Here is an 18,765-nt window from a genome sequence, read left to right as displayed (position 1 = left end):
GGGCGTTGTCTGGGGTTCTCTGCTCGGTGTCCCCATCGGGTTCCCTTCATTTAGCCCTGTGACGTCACTCCCGCTCCTGCTTTTTTTCATTAGTTGTCCCCCAGAATTACTTGGTGTTCTAGACCTGTGGATCCTCCCCTTAGGCTGGGGGGAGGTCCTTTAGAAGTGGGCAGGCTTCGCCCACCCACCCCTGGGATGCCAATAGGACCAGACTCCTGTACCACACTGGCCTGGGTCTGTCACACTACATACAAGCTTCTATTATAATAACCTTCTTTTTCAACATGCACATAACTTGTACGAAGTACTGGAGTTAAACTTCATACTGAATGTATTCAAATTGAAAAGATCAAACAAATTTCCATCCTTTTATGCCATGGGAAGGTTCAGGCCTTGCCTTAAGACAGCTGTATTATGGTTTCACAAGGATACCCCATATTTAGTTTCAGCTCAAATCTGCCTTTCATTAACGAAAAAGTTTGACCAAGGTTCACTCACAATCTTTCCAGTTGGAGCTCAGGGAGGAAAATAAATATCCACCACTTTTCTATTTTATTTTCTATTTTTTCTATTGTAGTGACATTCTCTATAATATCTAGCTAAGGTTTCTGGAGGTCTTCTAGAACAGGCACTTAAATATTATTTATATTTTAGATGTCTGTACTTTCATTACTACAAGTTAGTTTATTAAAAAGACCATTTTCCAGTCTAGTTTGCTTTTTGATATTTATGAAGTTTACTTCTTGCATTTCTTTCATTCTCCATAGATAGTAAATCTAGTCAATTTCACTTTGTTTAAAGTCATTTGGAATTACATTACATTTTTCATCTCAAAGCATTTTACTAAATTATCGCCTCTCCTTCTCATGCAAAAGAATCACTTCCATCACCAAAGACAGTAAATAGTATGTTCATCAGCACACAGAAACCAGGCACAGTAATTTGTGACAGAAGTAAAATGAATTTAGCCAGGCAGATGTTACCCAAGCTCAGATTTCACTAGACTTTGATGCTATTCTAAGGTTTCAGTGTTCTTTTCCCCCTCAAAACCAGCTGTGGCCAGCACCTCAGTTTTATGCCTCATCTGAGAAAAAACACCTCCAATAGAACACTGCCTTTTCCCCATCGTTCTGGGACATTATTTCAATGTCAACCCACAGAAAGAGTGCCACCTACTGAAGCATCTTCCTACCAGCACTTAAGCGTCCCTTGGAAATCTACCATCCAGTTACTTACTTACCTTAATCATACTTGGCTTGTAATTTCTGATGGGATGGCACCAAGAAATGGTCTGGCTGAAGTTCCATTTGTTCTCTTGCATTATCACAATACTGTATTATTGTGTATATGTTACTAAGTCTGCACACAAAAGTTTAAATGCCCCCCCTCCAAAAAAGTGTTTGAACTGAAATCTAAAGAATATAAAAAATGTTTCTAGTCACGTTAAGTTTGTACTCTTCCTGTTTATCTATTGCCCCTGGACACCGTGTATCCTTTAAACAATTTTCAACACACAAGAAGAAAGATTTACTACTTACCAAGAAACAAAACGATCAGTAGAATGATTATTGTTAGGAATGGCTTATTCCAATAATTTGCTATTTTATTCCATAGTGGAATCATAAAGATCTTCTGCCATCTGTAAAATAACACTGTGTTAATCCCTCAAAAATTAAACATTAGAAGATAACCACCTTACACAAGAGTTTGTCAATACTTTAAATTCATAATAACCAATCATCAAGAGCTAGTAACAACTCTTTCAACTGCAATATAATTTAATAGTGTTAAGCTAACTACAGCTTTGCCTACAACCCTATTTAACTTCTCTTAAACCAAAACAGAAAATGTTACAAACTGTGTTTATTCACATTGAAAAAAAATCCATCACAATACTAGCTATTTTCCAGCTGTGTACATTTTTTTGCCTATAAACTTAGCTTTACTGCTTGTATGCTCTACACCCATTACAGAATAGAGAACTTCAGGGGAAAATGCTTTATCCATAGTGTGCCATTAAATTTTTAGCTACCTGCAAATAGTCTTTTCAGGTGAGTTAGGAAAAACCAATCTGTAAATCATAAGATCTTCATATTAAAATGAAGTAAAATGATAAAAAAAAATAGTAGCTGTAACTCACTATGCCAGTGATTCCTTTCCAGAGGGCTTATCTTTTAACAATGAAAAAAAAAGCTCCTCATCTCATTGAGCAAGTTCCTATTACACTGAGCACCATGTTCTTCCTTAAAAATGAAGAGATGTATTCTACTCTTGGGTTTACATTTTAGGGGAGGGAGTTACATCTCTGGTCAAGGGTAAAGATATAGACCAGGGGTCTACAACCTTTCAGAAGTGGTGTGCCAAGTCTTCATTTATTCACTCTAATTTAAGGTTTCGCGTGCCAGTAATACATTTTAAAGTTTTTAGAAGGTCTCTTTTTATAAGTCTATAACAGGGTTTCTCAAACAGGGGTCGCTGCTTCTGTAGGGAAAGCCCCTGGCGGGCCAGGCCAGTGTGTTTACCTGCCCCATCCGCAGGTCCAGCCGATCGCGGCTCCCACTGGCCGCGGATCGCTGCTCCGTGCCAATTGGAGCTGCTGGAAGTGGCATGGACTGAGGGATGTATTGGCCACTGCTTCCAGCAACTCCCATTAGCCCGGAGCAGTGATCTGCGGCCAGAGGAAGCCACGATCGGCTGGACCTGCGGACAGGGCAGGTAAACACACCAGCCTGGCCTACCAGGGGCTTTCCCTACAGAAGCAGTGACCCCTGTTTGAGAAACCCTGTTTTATAATATATAACTAAACTATTGTTGTATGTCAAGTAAATAAGGTTTTTAAAATGTTTAAGAAGCTTCATTGAAAATTAAATTAAAATGCAGAGCCCCCCAGACTGGTGGCAAGGATCCAGGCAGTGTGAGTGCCACTGAAAATCAGCTTGCGTGCTGCCTTCGGCATGCATGCCATAGGTTGCCTACCCCTGATATACACACTATGGAAGCCATTCCCTGGAAAATTCAACCCCTCCCCCCCCACAAAACAACAACAGTGGTCCTGGATGATGAATGTCATTGCTTTGTTTTATTTAGTCCAGGGGTTGGCAACCTATGGCATGTGTGCCAAACACAGCATGCAAGCTGATTTTGAGCGGCATGCTGCTGCCCGCCACAGTCCCATCCCTGAGCTCCACTCAGCCCCCGCACCCACCACTCTCTCGATGGGGCAGGAGGCAGAAGCTTGGTCCTGCAGCAGCCAAACTTCCCCTCTCCCCTGCTTCTTCCCCCAGCGTGGTGCTTTCCTGCCCCTCCCCCTCTCATTCTCTGTGCCAGTCAGCTGATGGCCCTTGCAAGGGAGAGGAAGGGGAAGAGTGGCAGTGCGCTCGCTTCTCCATAGAGGAGACAGGGAAGAAGTAGAGACGGGGCCTTGGGGAAGGGGATGGGATGGGGCATATCCCTTCCAGCCTCCTGCCATGAGCCGCTCAGGGCAGGGGGCTGGGAGCACCCTCACAAGCCAAGGACCCCAGCCCTCTGCCCTGACCCCTGAACCCCACCCCCATACCCAGCCTTCTGCCCTGCACCCCCACTGCCCTCTGCCCTGATCCCTGAACCCCACGCACACCCCCAGCCCTCTGCCCTGACTCTTGAACCCCCTCACACACCCAGCCTTCTGCCCTGCACCCCCCACACCCTCCAGCCCTGTGCACTGACCCCTGAACCCCCGCAGGCCCCCAGCCTTCTGCCCTGATTTGAGCAGGGAGTTGGACTAGATGATCTCCTGAGGTCCCTTCCTACCCTGATATTCTATGATTCTATGATTTATTAGGAAGAAACTTCTTCTGTGCACAGGTCATTCCAGGCATTTGATTCCTCAAAAGCAGCTGGTACTGACCACTTGTGGGACAGGAATTGGACAAGATGGACCACTGATCTGATCCAATATGGCAGTTCCTCTGTTATGGGTCACTTGGCAGTGTGGTTCCATACATCTAGATATTTGTATTTTGGTATTTTTAATATACTCACCAGACAGGAAGTTTTTCTTATTATCAGAATTTTAATATCTGTCCATTAACCCAAATAAGCACAGGCACACAGGAGCGCTGCTTGAAGAGAAAAGTGAGGGCATGTCTTCACTAGCAATGTTAAAGCACTGAGCTCTCCCAGCACTGTAAAAAACAAAACAAAAAACACCTCCACAAGGGAAGCAGCTCCCAGCACTGGGAGTGTGGCTCTCAGCACTAGCGCACTGTCTACACTGGCACTTTACAGTGCTGAAACTTGCAGCACTCAGCTCTGAGCAAAAAAGTTACAGGGCTGTTAAGTATCTGTGTAGACAAGGCCTGATAACTCAGTGGTTTGAGCATTGGCTTGCAAAACCCAGGGTTGTGAGCTCAATCCTTGAGTAGGCCATTTAGGTATCTGGGGCAAAAATCTGTCTGGGGATAGGTCCTGCTTTGAGCAAGGCATTGGACTAGATGACCTCCTGAGATCCCTTCTAACCCTGATATTCTATGAAAATACAACATCTATGAAATTTTCAAGAACAATAGGACCACTTCTTGCTGTGACAGACTCAGCTCACAAGACCATCTAGAAGTGCTTTGCAGAGCACAACTTGAAAGCCACTGCCTTAAGGTATTGTCGCAAGTGCTAAATGTAGTCTTTGATCCAGCAAGATTACTGTTTCAGAGTAGTAGCTGTGTTAGTTTGTATCTGCAAATAGAATAGGAGTACTTGTGGCACCTTGAAGACTAACAAATTTAAGCTTATGCTACAATAAATTTGTTAGTCTCTAAGGTGCCACAAGTACTCCTATTCTTTTTGCAAGATTACTGTGACAGTTTTGTTAACAAGATAATTAAACGTAATTTAAATCAAAAAAGGATGTAGTTCTTTCAAAATAACTTTTTAAGAGACCTGAATGCTGTAAATCAAACTCAGAGCTAGCACAAAATAAATTGGACGCTAGAAGAGCCCAATAGATCCCATTATTATGGCACAAATGAGCCAGAGTATATCATCAAGCATCATGTTTAACATTTGAATGAATACTGGGACCTAGTAGTATTGTGGGTTAATGAATTACTCATCAACTGCGAAGACAATTGAAATCCTAGTTACAGCATAAATGAAACTGGGTTTAATCTTTTAATTGTAATTCACAGAGAATATCTGCGTACATCATAAAACCAGATATTCTTATTCAACCTGTAATGACACCCATAGAGGAGCTTTCTTTCTACAGATTATCACTATAGTTTAGTTTAACTTTCAGAATATATTTTGCAGTTATGCATAGCTTTCTTCAATTTATTTGAGCTGAAATTCTCCACAGGCTGCTATGTCTCAGACCTATTAGACTCTCGGGCAGGGGTGGGCGGAAAGAAGTCCAGGGTTGGGGGTACATTCAGGCCACCATTTTAATGCATATGTCATAGGTTGTTAGGACATCCCTTTGGGATGAAGATGCGCCTCTCTCCCATCCCAGTCATCCTTCACTGCCTGTGGACATTGTTGTAATACCAGTTTGGAGTGTGCGGTGCAACCCTCTGGCTGTAAGTCTTAAGGAGGAAGTCCTCCTTCCCCCTGCTTCTGGGCATAATAGCAGTACAAAATGAAAGAGGTAAACAAAATAATCCTGCAAGTCACAAGACAGTCTGGGCTCACCTGACTGTTTTTTCAAAAGGCAAAAAGTCTCTGTGAAGGGGGCTGGGTTCCTAATCTCCTGAGTGCCAGAGGGGCCCAGGCTGAGCCTCCTGTGCTTTAAAAATAAAATAAAAGCAAAAGTGTCTTCTCCATCCCTCCAAAGGGTCCAGGCAACAAGTATTTTAGCTGCTCTCTCCTGTAACAGGCCTAAACCTGAGGAGTCAACTGTAAAATGAACTCCTTTGAAAAATAAGGAGTGAAGAGGACTGGCTCTTGGAACAACTGTTTTTTCAGGGTGTTAAAAGTCTTTTAACAGTTGTCCTTCTGGTGGACTTTCTTTGGACTACCACTTTTTATTAGGTCCATCAGAGGTGCCCCCGATAGTGGTAAAAGCCAGGGATGAATCACCCAGCTAGTTCAAGAAAGCATCTTACCTCTTTCTTTGTTTAGAGAATGGGACATGCTGACAATACCTGCACTATGATCATCAGTGGCTCAGGTTGGCTTCCTCCCTCATTATAACCCAGGTAACTAACTTCTTGATTGGCCGAGATCTCATCCCCCTCAGCCAGCAACTGAAAAATAGCTCATATTTGCTGCACATTATCGTCTCAGTTGTTGCTATATGTATTGTCCAAATATGCAATGGCATACTGCTGATGAGGTCTGAGAACCTTGTCCATTAAATGTTGCGGCTGCTCTATGCAAGTCAAAAAGCACTGTCAGGAAGTGGAAGACCCTGAAAGGTATCAAGAAGGCTGTTTTTTCTTGTGATTCAGCAGCAAAGAGAATCTGCCTTTTGTAAAAGCCACTGTAGTGAAGTATTTGGGGGCTCCAAAATGTTGCAACAGCTCATCCACTTGTGGCATAGGGTATATTGTCTTGAGATGGTGGTGTATTAGTCTATTCTCCACTGCACCCAGAAGGAATTCATTGCAGAAGGCCTCACCAAGATGTAAAACCTAGGCTCTTTGTTTAGGAGACTGCACTCATCTGTACTTGTGCAGGCTCTTGGTGAATGGGTGCTTGAAACCCCAGTTTGAGTTCTGGTATGTGAGAAGCATTAAACATCCCTTCCCTGGTTTTCCAAGGCTTCCACAGGTTCACATGGGAAATACTTTTTTTCCCTCCTGCCAGGCAGGCAGACTTTGTAGTCCACAAGGCCAACTGAAAAACCACTTCAAAAGGCACTTGCCATCTGGCTAGCACTGTGGATTCCATGCTAGGGAGTAGCAAAAGTACTCATAACCCAGACTAGAAGGTCAGTAGGCATGCAACCTGGTTATGTTTGTTCTTGCAAGCTCCCCTCTCCCCCCCGCGACAGGTTTTCACAAGCAAACACTCCCAGACTGGAGGCACTCCCTGACATGAACATACTGGGCCAAACAGGATATCATCTGGCCATGGTGATCCCAGCCCTCATATAGAAGGTCTAATATTCCTTGAGGCTGTTACCATATAAACAGATCAAAGGGAGAGAATGCAGTGGAACCTTGCGGTACCTCCCTTATGACAAACAAGAGGGGAGGAAGTAATTGGTCCCAATGCTTGGGATCAGAGAATAGAAATTGTTTTTTATCATCACTTTAAGGGTTTTGTTGACTCTCTCAACTAATCCATCTCTTTGTGGATGGTAGACATAAATCTTTGGAGACTTGATCTTCAATAGGGAGCATAACTCCAGCATTAACTGGGATGTAAAGCTGGTCCCTTGATTAGTCAGGTTTTGTTGTGTTTTTTGGCAGGAGGGAAATCCTTGCTCAAAGTTCCATGGCAACTGCTGTTGCCTTTGTGTAATGTAGTGGGGGGATGGCCAGGATCACAAGCAAGTGTTCATATCCCACCACACTTTTCTCTAGGAGGTCTACAATATCAGTCTTGATTTGCCTTAAGAGAGTTTTGATCAAGAGGAATGAGATCAAAGGGGCCTTTGGGATGCTCTTTGGGGTAGTTAATTGGTACTATGGACAAGAGGCTCAGTATTCTCTAAGCTGAGGGTGGTCACTGGGCCAGCAGGAATGAGTCACTACAGAGACTGGGAGAAAACCTTGTCTAAAGTGCCCAGCAGACAAGATGTCATGAGCTAGCTGTAGGAGTGCCCGGCTGTATAACATCCTCAGAGAGGGAAGGAAAGGACAGGGAATGGGGGAGAGACAGACAAGCGGGAAGAAGACAGTGGGGTGGGAAAAGGTAGAGCAATAAGAGGAAGGGGTTGAATGGCGCAGGGAACGATGCTGAGCTGGCTATGCCAGGCCTGCTCTCCCCAGCACCCAGTACTGCTCCCCTCCCTCCTTGTGCCCGCTCCCGCCCCTCGTAGCCTCAATCTCCACTTCACCCGCAGCGGGAGGCAGGCGGAACATGCCAGGCCAGCGCGACCTTTCCCCTCCGACCCTTCCCCCCAGCACCGCCCCTGCCAACAGACACTGCGGGGGCGCGGAATTCTGGCGCTGGCGCGATCCGGTCGCTCTTGGATGACGTGCGAATCTCCGCCAGCTGCCAGCATGGAGGAGGCCGCGGCGGGAAGCGGCGGTGGTAGCAGCTCTGCCCGGGGACTGACTCTCGGGGAGCTGCTGGGGGACGGTGAGGAGGGGCTGGCGCGGGGTCCAGGGGGGAGCAGGTGGTGCGGGGTAACAGTGAAGTCGCGGGCGGCGGGGACACGAGTGGGGGATGCTGGAGCTGGGGGACCTGGGCAGCAGAGGGTCTGAGGTGAAGTGAGGGCACCGGGCAGTCGGGCTCTGCTGGGGGCACACAGGGCGCTGGGCAGCAGAGGGGCCCTGCAGGGGACTGGCACCAGGCCAGTGGTGCGGGCTGTGTTGGGTTTGCCAGCCGGACTAGGGACCGGAGGCGGAAGAGCTGGAGGCTGCGGAGGAGTTTGTTCTGGTAGCAGGGGAACCTTGTCACACCTGTTTGCTTGCGTGGCTGTCTTGCTGCTCCTGCAGGTCCCCATGCACCAAGCTCATTGTCTGTCCTGGCTGGACAGAGGGGGTAACTGCCCTTGCTGGGAGTTGTTCTAGTCCCGGTGCTTCAGGTTTATCGTGGCATGAAATGAAGTTGGTAGGAATTGTGTTGTTGCTAGTGGCCCTTACACACACGAGATCCTGCTGTATATACTGTGGGGGGCAGAAGGTGGCTTCTTCTTACTGAATGGCCTGTTAGTCCCTGTATGCAAGGCTTGTTAGCTCAGGAATTCCAGGTTCCTAGTCTGTCCTCTGATTACATCTTCGTCTCTCTAAGAAGGGAGAACTCTGTATTTAAATTGTGCTGATGTTAGTGTCATCTTGTTATGTGGATCGATTGCATGTTGGAATTGCAGTCTCCTCTTCAAAAAGCAAAATCCCTTTATAAGAGTTGTCTGTATGCCTCCTCTTCAATTTTGATCATAATGGCTAGAATAGAACTAGGAGATGTAATAAATCATTGTAATCATTGTTAATGTTTAGAGTCTCTGGTTTAGTTCTAATGTGGATCACAAATGAAATTCTTTTGGTGGTTTTAATTTAATTCCATAGAAATTAATCCGTTTACAAGATTGCAATATGATTTCATGGTGTCAGTTGCAATTGTCAGTTTTCTGTTTGCAATTCTCAGTAGTTTTACTCTGCATAAAACTTCATCTTATTTAGCTTAAAAAATTCTGAAGAGGAAATGGGAAGTATACTTTTAGTGTAATGCATTCCTGAAAAGGTGACTTTATCCAGTTTTGGATTTAGACAACGAGACATGGGCAATAAAAATGATGATGTGATCAAGCATGTCTCCTTTAAATTTGCTCTTTTTCTAATGGTTGCTCCTTAAATCAATGTCCAGTTATATTCTAGAAACGAGACCTCACCTGCTAATAACATGAGGTGTAGGTCTAGTGTAGCTGCAGTTCTTTACATCCTTAAATACATATGTGACTTTTGTGGTATGAAAAATAAACAGCTTAAAATATATTTTTCAGAATGTTATGCTGATTTTTTAAGAGAAGACTTTGATGTAAAGACTTATACTTCTCAATCTATTCATCAAGCTGTGATAGCTGAACAGTTAGCAAAACTTGCTCAAGGAATCAGTCAACTGGATAAAGAGCTTCACTTACAAGTAAGTACCAGGTATGTCATTTGTTTCAGGCAATCATGTACAAACATAGTTTAAAAGTTCGGTATTTAGTCTTGCATGCTCCTAAAGTTTCCCCACATTCTCAGTAACTAGTGACTAGGGGTATGCCTACATGGCCCACAGCAGCGAGCCTCCCAGCCCAGGTCCACAGACTTGGGCTTGCACTAGCGCTCTACAGATAATTGTATATGCAGCATTTCAAGTTGCCTCCCTAGTCTTCAGAGTCTGAGCTGCGATTTCAAAGCAGTGTCTACAGCTGTTTTTAGAGCGCTAGCATGAGCCTGAGTTTGTGAACCTGGGCTGGGAGGCTCATTTCCACGGGTTACCTAGTCATACCTAGTGTGTGTCTTTCAAGAATGTTAACCACAGTGCTTCTTCGATGCACTTCCTCCTCTCTTCTGCCTTCTGACATTTTCATTGGGAACCAGTTTTTAAAAAGTTACCTGTTACAAACATAAGACAAATCTAAATTTATGTTATTGAGTGATCAAGTAACTGATACAGTGATTATTTGGTACTTTGAGATAGAGTCTGAGCTTCTTGAAGTGGGGATCATGTGTAAAATAACTCCACAGAGGACTGTGTACTAATGGATGATATGAAATATTCAGTAATTATTGCAGTTAGCAAACAATGTAATAAATAGAAAGCTAAAATTATAAATGTAAGGGGTCTAGTTCTTTGTTCGCATAACTAGCGCCATTCCCAACACTAATGCATCTATATCTAGGGCCCTACTAAATTCATGGTCTGTTTTGGTCAATTTTGCAGTCAGAGGATTTTTAAAATAGTCAATTTCATGGTTTCAGATGTTTACTTCTGAAATTTTACAGTGTTGTAACCGTTGGGGTCCCTACCCAAAAAGAGGTTGTGGGCAGTTGCAGGATTTGCCACTCGTACTTCTGCGCTGTTGCTGGTGGGGGCGTTACCTTCAGAGCTGGGTAGAACCCTTGGCTGGATGTCGCCAGTCCTGCCCCCCCTCCCAGATATCGAGGGAGAGGATAGATCAGATTACACAGTTTGTGATGTATTTTTCACGGCCATAAATTTGGTAGGGCCCTATGGATATCTGTCAGGTGTAGAATACACCTGTAAATCTGGGATTTTCCCTCATAGGAATCGCCTTTTCATACTATTAGTGTTTTGTTAGCAGAAGTGATAGATCAGCAATATACTTTTCTCAGAGCTTCATGAAAGATCTCCCTCCTTTTGTGGAACATCGTTTGATACCAACAGAAGAACATTCATGTAAGGAGAGCAGAGTTTCAGATCTACTGTGCATATCTAAGAGGATGATTATCCTAAATATAGAATTAACTGGAAATACTTTACAGAGTGTAGTGACACTGTGGGCTAGTTAGAAGCTTCTCTCTTCTAGAGACTTGTGTAAATGTTTTGTTTATGTCCCAACTATATAAGGAACTTGAATTTTTCTCAATTTATCCCATGTAAATGTTTTTCCACATCTCATATTTTGACACAACTGGCATTCTGGATTTAGAAAAATCCAGGATTTAGTTAAATATGTGAAGAAGGCAAGGACTAAGGTTAATAACTGGATGGTGGGTAAATTTAAACATCATCGGCTGTAATCTGCCTGGCTAGACCAGTTGCTGAACATTAATTCAGAAAAAAATAATTGAATAAATAAAAAGTTTGTATTACTAAAATAAAATGTTTGTGTCCTTAAAGCATAAACTATATCAGTTTGGTGCTGACTGTGAAGAGTCTCATCTGATTTAAAATTTATTATGGACACAAATGAGTTTACAAGGTAGAGAGGTTTGTCTGTAAAGCCAAAGGGGAAAAATAGAGAGGACCCTTATCACTCAGGGATTCTTCCTACCCTAAGAATCACTTTTCTGTTCTAAGCCCAATCATGGATATATGCTTAAAGAAAATCTGAGTTTATATTTTTGGAATTAGCCTTACAAATAATGATTGGTGGTCTACTTTTTCAGGTAGTTGCAAGACATGAGGACTTATTGGCACAAGCAACTGGGATTGGATCTCTGGAAGGTATAAATTCATTTTATGCTGGTTAGTTTTTAGCATGATGGAGATACTGTTAATAGCTTCATAGTTAAGGTGACATCAGATTGTTGAGTAGTAACGTTACTGAACAGAGGTCTTACTTTATTAACTTATGGAAGTTTTCTTTAATGTCAGCAGATGGAGCTGTAAGGAGAGTATTTTGTTAATCCTTTTTTTAACGTAATTACACTATAGAAAGATTTGTTAATGGAAGGAATGTTCTAAGCAACTTAAATAATGCAGTCAAGTTTCTGTAAGTATCTTGAAAACCCTCACTGTTTTAAAAATTTCATACAGTAGCCTCCAATCTATCGACTAACACACCATACAGTGACATGTTGCCATGAATACCAGCTTTGTGAATGGTGGAACATGTTTCTAATGTAATTTAATCTACAAATAAAGAACAAAGTAGTTATTTTGTGGTCTTAGTTGCATCACTTCCTTTTTGTAGTAAAAGGCTGCAAAATTAAATACAGATTTTTGATTCCACTGATTGGGGTCTGGTATAATACCAGTTGCTGATCAAAAAGTCCTAATTTGGGAACTGTCATGTCTGCATGAAAACCCGGTCATTATGTGGTTTTTCAAAATAGATAAAAGGTTTCAGAATCTCACTTACTTTAAGATTACATTTTGGGTCCCATTAGCCCAAACTGGGGTCAGGATATTACATGGGGGTCACAAGCTGTCAGCCTCCACCCCAAACCCTGCTTTGCCTCCAGTATTTATAATGGTGTTAAATATATAAAAACGTGCATTTAGTTTAGAAGGGGCGGGGGTCACATTCAGAGGTTTCCTATATAAAAGGGGTCAGCAACACAAAAGTTGGAGAACCACTGCATTGGCCCTTACAGTCTTGCTAATTTCTTTCTAACAGTTTTGCTTGGTGGCATCTGCAGATTTTATGAGTGTACTCTCCACTCCCTTATCCAAGATATGTAGTGCAAATATTGAAAGGTACAAGACCCTGGACTGATCCCTGCAGGACCCCACATAGATATGACCTCCCAGTTTGACAGCAAACCATTGATAGCTACTTTCTCAGTACAGGCTTTCAACCAGTTCAACAATTATAGACTTGGTTAAAGTTGATGAATGTGCTAACGAGATGCCAGGGGATTTGTGTCCCCTCTTTTCCTCTTCTGGTTTTCTAATTTTCAGCAAAATCAAAAGGGCTCTGGCCTCTGATGCCGAGAACATTCCTTGAAATTTTGGATTTAAACCGATGTGGTATTCAAAAGTTACTGTATTACAGCCAGCCAGCCAAGCAGAGAAATGTCTCTGCCAAAAAAGAAGAAAAATGAGTTGTCACACTTATGTATCAAAATTGCTAAACACTTCTCCTCAGCTCAGCAGTGTCAACCCTTAAAATGCTAGTGTTTTCTAAATTGCCAGGCAAATGAATGTTTAGGAAGATAGTTTGTACTCCACATTCAAATGACTGAAGTGGACAAGTTCTGATAGTCTGATTAATGGACTGATAAACATCCCCCAGTCATATTCCTCACCCAGTAGCAATTTGTGCCCAGTTGAACTTAAATGCCCTAAAACCACGCTTGGTTTTGAAGGCACTCTACTCTTAATGGGAAGTCTTAACAATAGAACTTGCTTGGAGACTTCGCTCTATGATGGCAAAGTTCTTTAAACATTAATTCACCCCTATTCAGTATACATGGTAAGTTACTTTATTTTCATGAGTTTCAAAATGTGGGTATGAAGAGGTTAAATGGCTAGTTTGAGTCAAACAGTGTGTCTGTTTCAAAACTGGCATCAGAGTTTGGGTTGCCCAACTCCAGTCCTGTGCTCTAACCCCTGGTTCATGCTGCCTTCTTTTGAATTCAATGCCTATCTTACAAACTATAACCAATAATTGCAATTGCATCCTTCTTTATAGTACTATGTGCTGCTCTCTTTAACTGTTTCACTGGAATTGTGTTTATAAAGATGGTTTTAATTTATTTCCTCCACCCCACCCCACCCCAGCAGCTCATTCAGTGAGAAACTGTGCATTAGTTCTTGCATTTCAGTATTCCCAAAACTGCACATCCTCCTGCTCCCTGGGCACTGAATTGGTACCCACTTGGGTGTCTAACCTGAGTGGTCCTGTGTGGTGAGGTGCCTTAGGTATAGATTCATAGGATGTAGCTATTAAGACACCAAAATGGGGCGATATACTTGGGGAATGGGAGTGGAGAGCAAATTCTGATTTAACATTTTTTAAAGGTACAAACCTTAAATTCCCAAAGTTAAGGTTTTACTTTTTTCTTTAAACATTTCACCTCCTCCTCCCGCCCAATGAAATAAAACTTTTATTATTCAATCCACCTGAAATTTAAGTTTGCTCCTCCATCTACATAGAGACTTTTTTTAAAAAAAAAGATGGGGCTTTTTGGTCTTTGTTGGGTTTGGGATTATACAGCATATTTAAGGGATGCTAGTAAAATACTTCAATTTTAAACAGTTAAAAAAACCTTTGTAAGTCTGGAAAGTGACTTGGCCTAGGGACTTCAAATTTGTTTAATTTTAATTGGCCTTAATGAGAACTGATGCTTGTGGTTATTCTTAATTATTCAGTCTAGATTTCATTATAGAATTAAAATCTTTAACAATATAATTTCTCTCCATGAATTGCAGTAGCTGCTTTGGATCACATGAAGAAAGCCTAGCCTGAAAGATACCCTGGGGATATCCTAATAAGCTCTGGTATAGGTGAAAGGCACTGCATAGAGGCAGTATAGAACAGTGGACTCAGCATAGGGCTAAAAGCCAGAAGCTTCTAAATTCTATTCTCAGCTCTTCTACTCTGTATAACCTTAATAATTAAGCCTTGTGGTTTTTGTCCACTGATCTCGCAGAGCTGTGCAAAAATTAGTTATGCCTAATGGTCTCCCTGTAAGGTAGGGAAGTAACTCATTGTCCACAAAAGTTGAATGATTTGTCCAAGGCATTGATTTGTTCCAGGCGTGTACAGCAAGTCATATGATATCGAGCAGGAATAGAGCAGAATCTTGACTGTCATTCCCTATACTCTAGTCTGGATCACATTACATCCCATGGAAATTCATTTCGGCAAGACTGTGAACCTCTCCATGTCTCTGTTTTTAATTTTTGTTTGTTTTTCCCTACACTTTTCTCTGTATCCTAGCTGTGCTACTTTCCGGAGCACATGGATGATAAAACCTAGGAAACAATGTGCAGCTTGGCAAGTGATATGGTTCGATGGAGTGTTCTGGATTGAGCTAGTGGGGGGAGAGAAATTTTAGCCATGCAAAAACTGAAAGGCTTAATGTGGCCACCTCACAGTTTCCAAGCAAATACACTAACATAACACAGGTCTTTTTTTTCCTATTGCCACAAAACAGTAAATTCCTGAATAAAAACATGTAAGGTGGAGTTAGGGTTGCAAATACCTTTTTTAAGAAGAAAACTTTAATAGACTAATGTTGTTTAAAAGATGAGAGAGCCAGGAACTCAAAGGTAAAGTTACACTAAAAACATATAACTCTATCAAATACTAGAAAGTTTAGAAATATAAAGTTACAGTTCCACAAAACAGCCTTAACTCTGCTCTTTATCCAAAATGATGACATGGTCTGCACACCATTTATCTTCCATAAGGTAATATTCAAAGAGTAAAAAACACTTAATTTAAGTTGCTACGTAACATGAAAAATGGATGGATATCAAAGAAAATCAGCATGTGTGTATGGGGGAATCTGACAGTCTGAGATTATGGCAATATTCAAATATCCTCACAGCCTGCAGACTCTCTTAAATGCATAAGAGTGAAATATCTCCTTGCTCATTCAAAAAGCCAACCTTGACTATCCCCCTTTTCTCTCTCCTGTAGAACAGAAGTCTCTTAAAGACCATTTACCCTTTCTACATCTTGTGCATGTCTGGTATGGGCCACAAACTAATCTGGCCCAGAAAGCATCCACTGATTCCTTAGCCCAGTGTGACCAGACGTCTTGACATCTCTTGTATTATATTCCATGCATGAAAAAGATTTTTTTTTTCCCCACCTCTTCCATCCCAATTTCCTACTATTGTAAGGAGACCACTTAATATTAGCAGTGGTATTGTGGGATCATTTTAATCGCTATTGCATTGCCCTGCTACCATTCTTCCTGCAGAAACCCGAAAGCCTAGCCTTTTTAACCAACTTTGCATTATAGATTCCATAGTCATCTTCCTCATGTGAGTTGGGAACCACGTGTCCTCTATTCTATATATTAAATGGGGAAAAAACCTTTGTTAATGCAGAGTTAAGATTGTCCAGTGATCGCTTGTGCCCTTTCAGAAGTATGAATTTTGCTGAACTCTGGAAACCAGGAAATTCAGAGTAAATGCCCGTGCAACTTTAAATCTGTTTTCCCAGAACTGGCATTGGCCACTGGAAATGATCTGCATGCACGTCAGCTGCATTCACTGTGATAGGTGTTGGTGTAGTAAATGCTGGAGGAATAAATTGGAGCAGTTTGGGGGGGGCTGTGATTGTGATAAGAGAAGATCTGAGTCCCTGCATGTGTATCAAAGGACAAGTGCATGTGTACCTTGAGGTTCTGGTCTGCATCATTTCAGTACAGAATTCTGTAGGCTGTGTCAGTGTCAGAGCTCTGGGGTGTTTTGACTGTTGCTGTTGGAAGTGGTGAGGTGGGATATGAGAGCTAGGGAAAGTATAGATTTAGGTGGCACCCTGTGTGCAACCATGATGGGGTTGTACATTTTTTTTCCAAGTGTGGTTTTCAGTGTCAGAGCATAAGGCAGGTGTAGGCAGCACCTGTCCATCACAGTGAAAAGGTAGAGTTGGAAGGTGTCTTATGGGCATATTGAGGTATCGCTCTAAGAGGGGAGAGTTAAGATTACATGAACATTTAACTTAATTGTGTATTTTCTGGTTCAAAAGCGTGAGTTTTGCTGAACTCTGAAGGGACACAGGCTCTCACTGCTTAACTCTGCGTTAACAAATCTTTTGCAATTTAATTTCCTCCCTTTTTATTTTTTTTTAAGCAGAAAGAGAAATGCTTGTTGGTAGCGATTAATGGTCCTTTAGACAGTTATTGTTCTCACCTAGATTTATAGCTAATGTGCTACTAAGGCTAGGTAATAATCAGAAGACATAGCTTTTATATAGTGCTTTTCATCAATAGATTTCAAGAACTTTACATCATTATCCCAATTTTACAGTTGGGAAAACTGGGGCACAGAGGGTGACATGACTTGCCCAGGGTCACCCAGGAGACTTGTAGCAGAGCTAGGAATAGTCCTAGTCTGTCGTCTTTTTGCTAGGAGACAGAGTTAAAAAATAAAAACATATGGAGATATACGTATCTCAGAGCTAGAAGGTACCTTGAAAGGTTATCAAGTCCAGTCCCCTGCCTTGATTAGCAGGACCTAGTACTCTCCCTGACAAGTTTTTTTTTTTTTTTTTTTTTTTGGCCCCAGATCACTAAATGGCCCCCTGAAGGATTGAACTCACAACCCTGGGTTTAGCAGGCCAATGCTCAAACCACTGAGCAGTGTGATTCCTTATGTGCTCCATCCCGTTCCTTCTACCTTTCTACATTTTGTTACAGTAGAATGGGGTAATTGTTGTCCTTTGAAATGTTTTCATTGGGTAATTGCTAACGTGTCTGGTGAGACAAATCTCATCCATGGTTTGTCCTAAAATCTTGACAGTTTTATTACATGGTTGTTAAAGTAACTCTAACCATATGAGAGAGACACATACACCAGTCTACTTTCTCCACCTCCTTCCCAACTATTCTTTGCAACATGTACCCCGACTGCCACCGTTCCCCGGCCCCTCTCTCCTTCCCATCCTGTTAAGCCATTAGATGGCATTAGGTATGTTTTCAATGTGGCTATATAGTCCTATCCACGAGGAGCAAAATTGTGAACAGATGTCAACATGGGAATGTGCAGGGGAGCTGGCATGATGCTTGTTCCTTTTTTGATCATTTTTTCACCTCTGCCTTCCTCAAAGTGTTTACAACCTTTATTTGCAGTTGCTCTCTGTTCAGATCTGTCTGTGGCTGTGTCTTTAAAGTTATCAATATTTATGTTGCATGAGGTGAGATTCTGCTTATGGGTATTTTTGAAGTGCTTTTGTTGACCAGATCTGCATTTTCTGAGTGTCAGTTTGCATAAAAAACTTTTTTCAGGAGTCTGTGATTGTCCATTCTGATTACATGTCTCAAAGCGATTGTTTCAGGTCATGTCAACTGCTCCATTCCTGTCAGTGGATGTTGCCATCTCCCTCCCCAGTGCTGGAGAGTGTCAAGCAAACCTTTTCCCTTCTCGTCACCTCAGTCTCAGCAGTGTGTTGTTGGTGTGTGCTCTTAATATACCTGTTCCAAGTTCCCCAACTAGTGGGGCAGGGCTTTCCCAGACCTTGGGTCATATGGGGTGGCAGGGATGAAGGATCACACTCCTGTAGATGAGCAGTTGGTCTCCCAGAATTTGGCATCCTTGGTCAGGGAGCAGGGCTCAGACATGTGTAGGTGGCAGGGAACCTCAGGTCACACGGAGGGTGTAGGGAGAAGGGTCAGACTTCCCCAGGTAGAGAAGCCCCCCTCCAGAACCTGGCTCACATGAGGGGGGCATGGATATGTGGGGTCACAACCCCGTACATGGACTGGGGCCCCCCAAATAGTGATGCATGGACACACATGGGAGGGGAATGTTGGACAGACACATGTCCTTGCTCTGTTCTCCATGTGATCGTTCCTCTCTCCCTGCAATCTCTCTTCCTATTCCCATCTACTCTTCCACCCCTTACAACCCTCCTTCCCAGCAAGCATTTGCTTTTGTCGTTTATTTTCTAAAACTACAACAACCAATTGTTTCAGTGCCTTCTGAATACAGTATTCTGCTATGCTCAGATTAAGTTTCCCCAAAATAAAAATCTCCCTTTGTTAGAGGAAGATTGGAGCATTATGCCTGTTGTTTAACTTCTATCCTGGATTTGGATTTGAACTT

The 18,765-nt window shown here is 42.5% G+C and overlaps 1 protein-coding gene and 1 pseudogene across 1 annotated transcript in view; one reads left to right on the top strand and one right to left on the bottom strand.

Moving 5' to 3' along the window:
• The window catches only part of LOC116833374 (B-cell receptor-associated protein 29-like), a 38,471-nt pseudogene extending 36,766 nt beyond the window's left edge, over positions 1–1,705 (bottom strand).
• A 6,296-nt stretch (positions 1,706–8,001) lies between these two features.
• COG5 (component of oligomeric golgi complex 5) overlaps positions 8,002–18,765 on the top strand; it is a 380,013-nt gene continuing 369,249 nt past the window's right edge. Inside the window, 4 exon segments of the mRNA XM_075064882.1 lie at positions 8,002–8,035; positions 8,038–8,223; positions 9,587–9,726; positions 11,706–11,763. Of these exon segments, the coding sequence (XP_074920983.1) occupies positions 8,002–8,035; positions 8,038–8,223; positions 9,587–9,726; positions 11,706–11,763 (418 nt within the window).

The sequence above is a fragment of the Chelonoidis abingdonii genome, chromosome 1 (genome assembly GCF_003597395.2).
Source record: "Chelonoidis abingdonii isolate Lonesome George chromosome 1, CheloAbing_2.0, whole genome shotgun sequence".
NCBI lineage: Eukaryota > Metazoa > Chordata > Testudines > Testudinidae > Chelonoidis > Chelonoidis abingdonii.
Note: the sequence above shows the minus strand (reverse complement) of the source record. Positions and strands in the feature narration are given on the sequence as shown.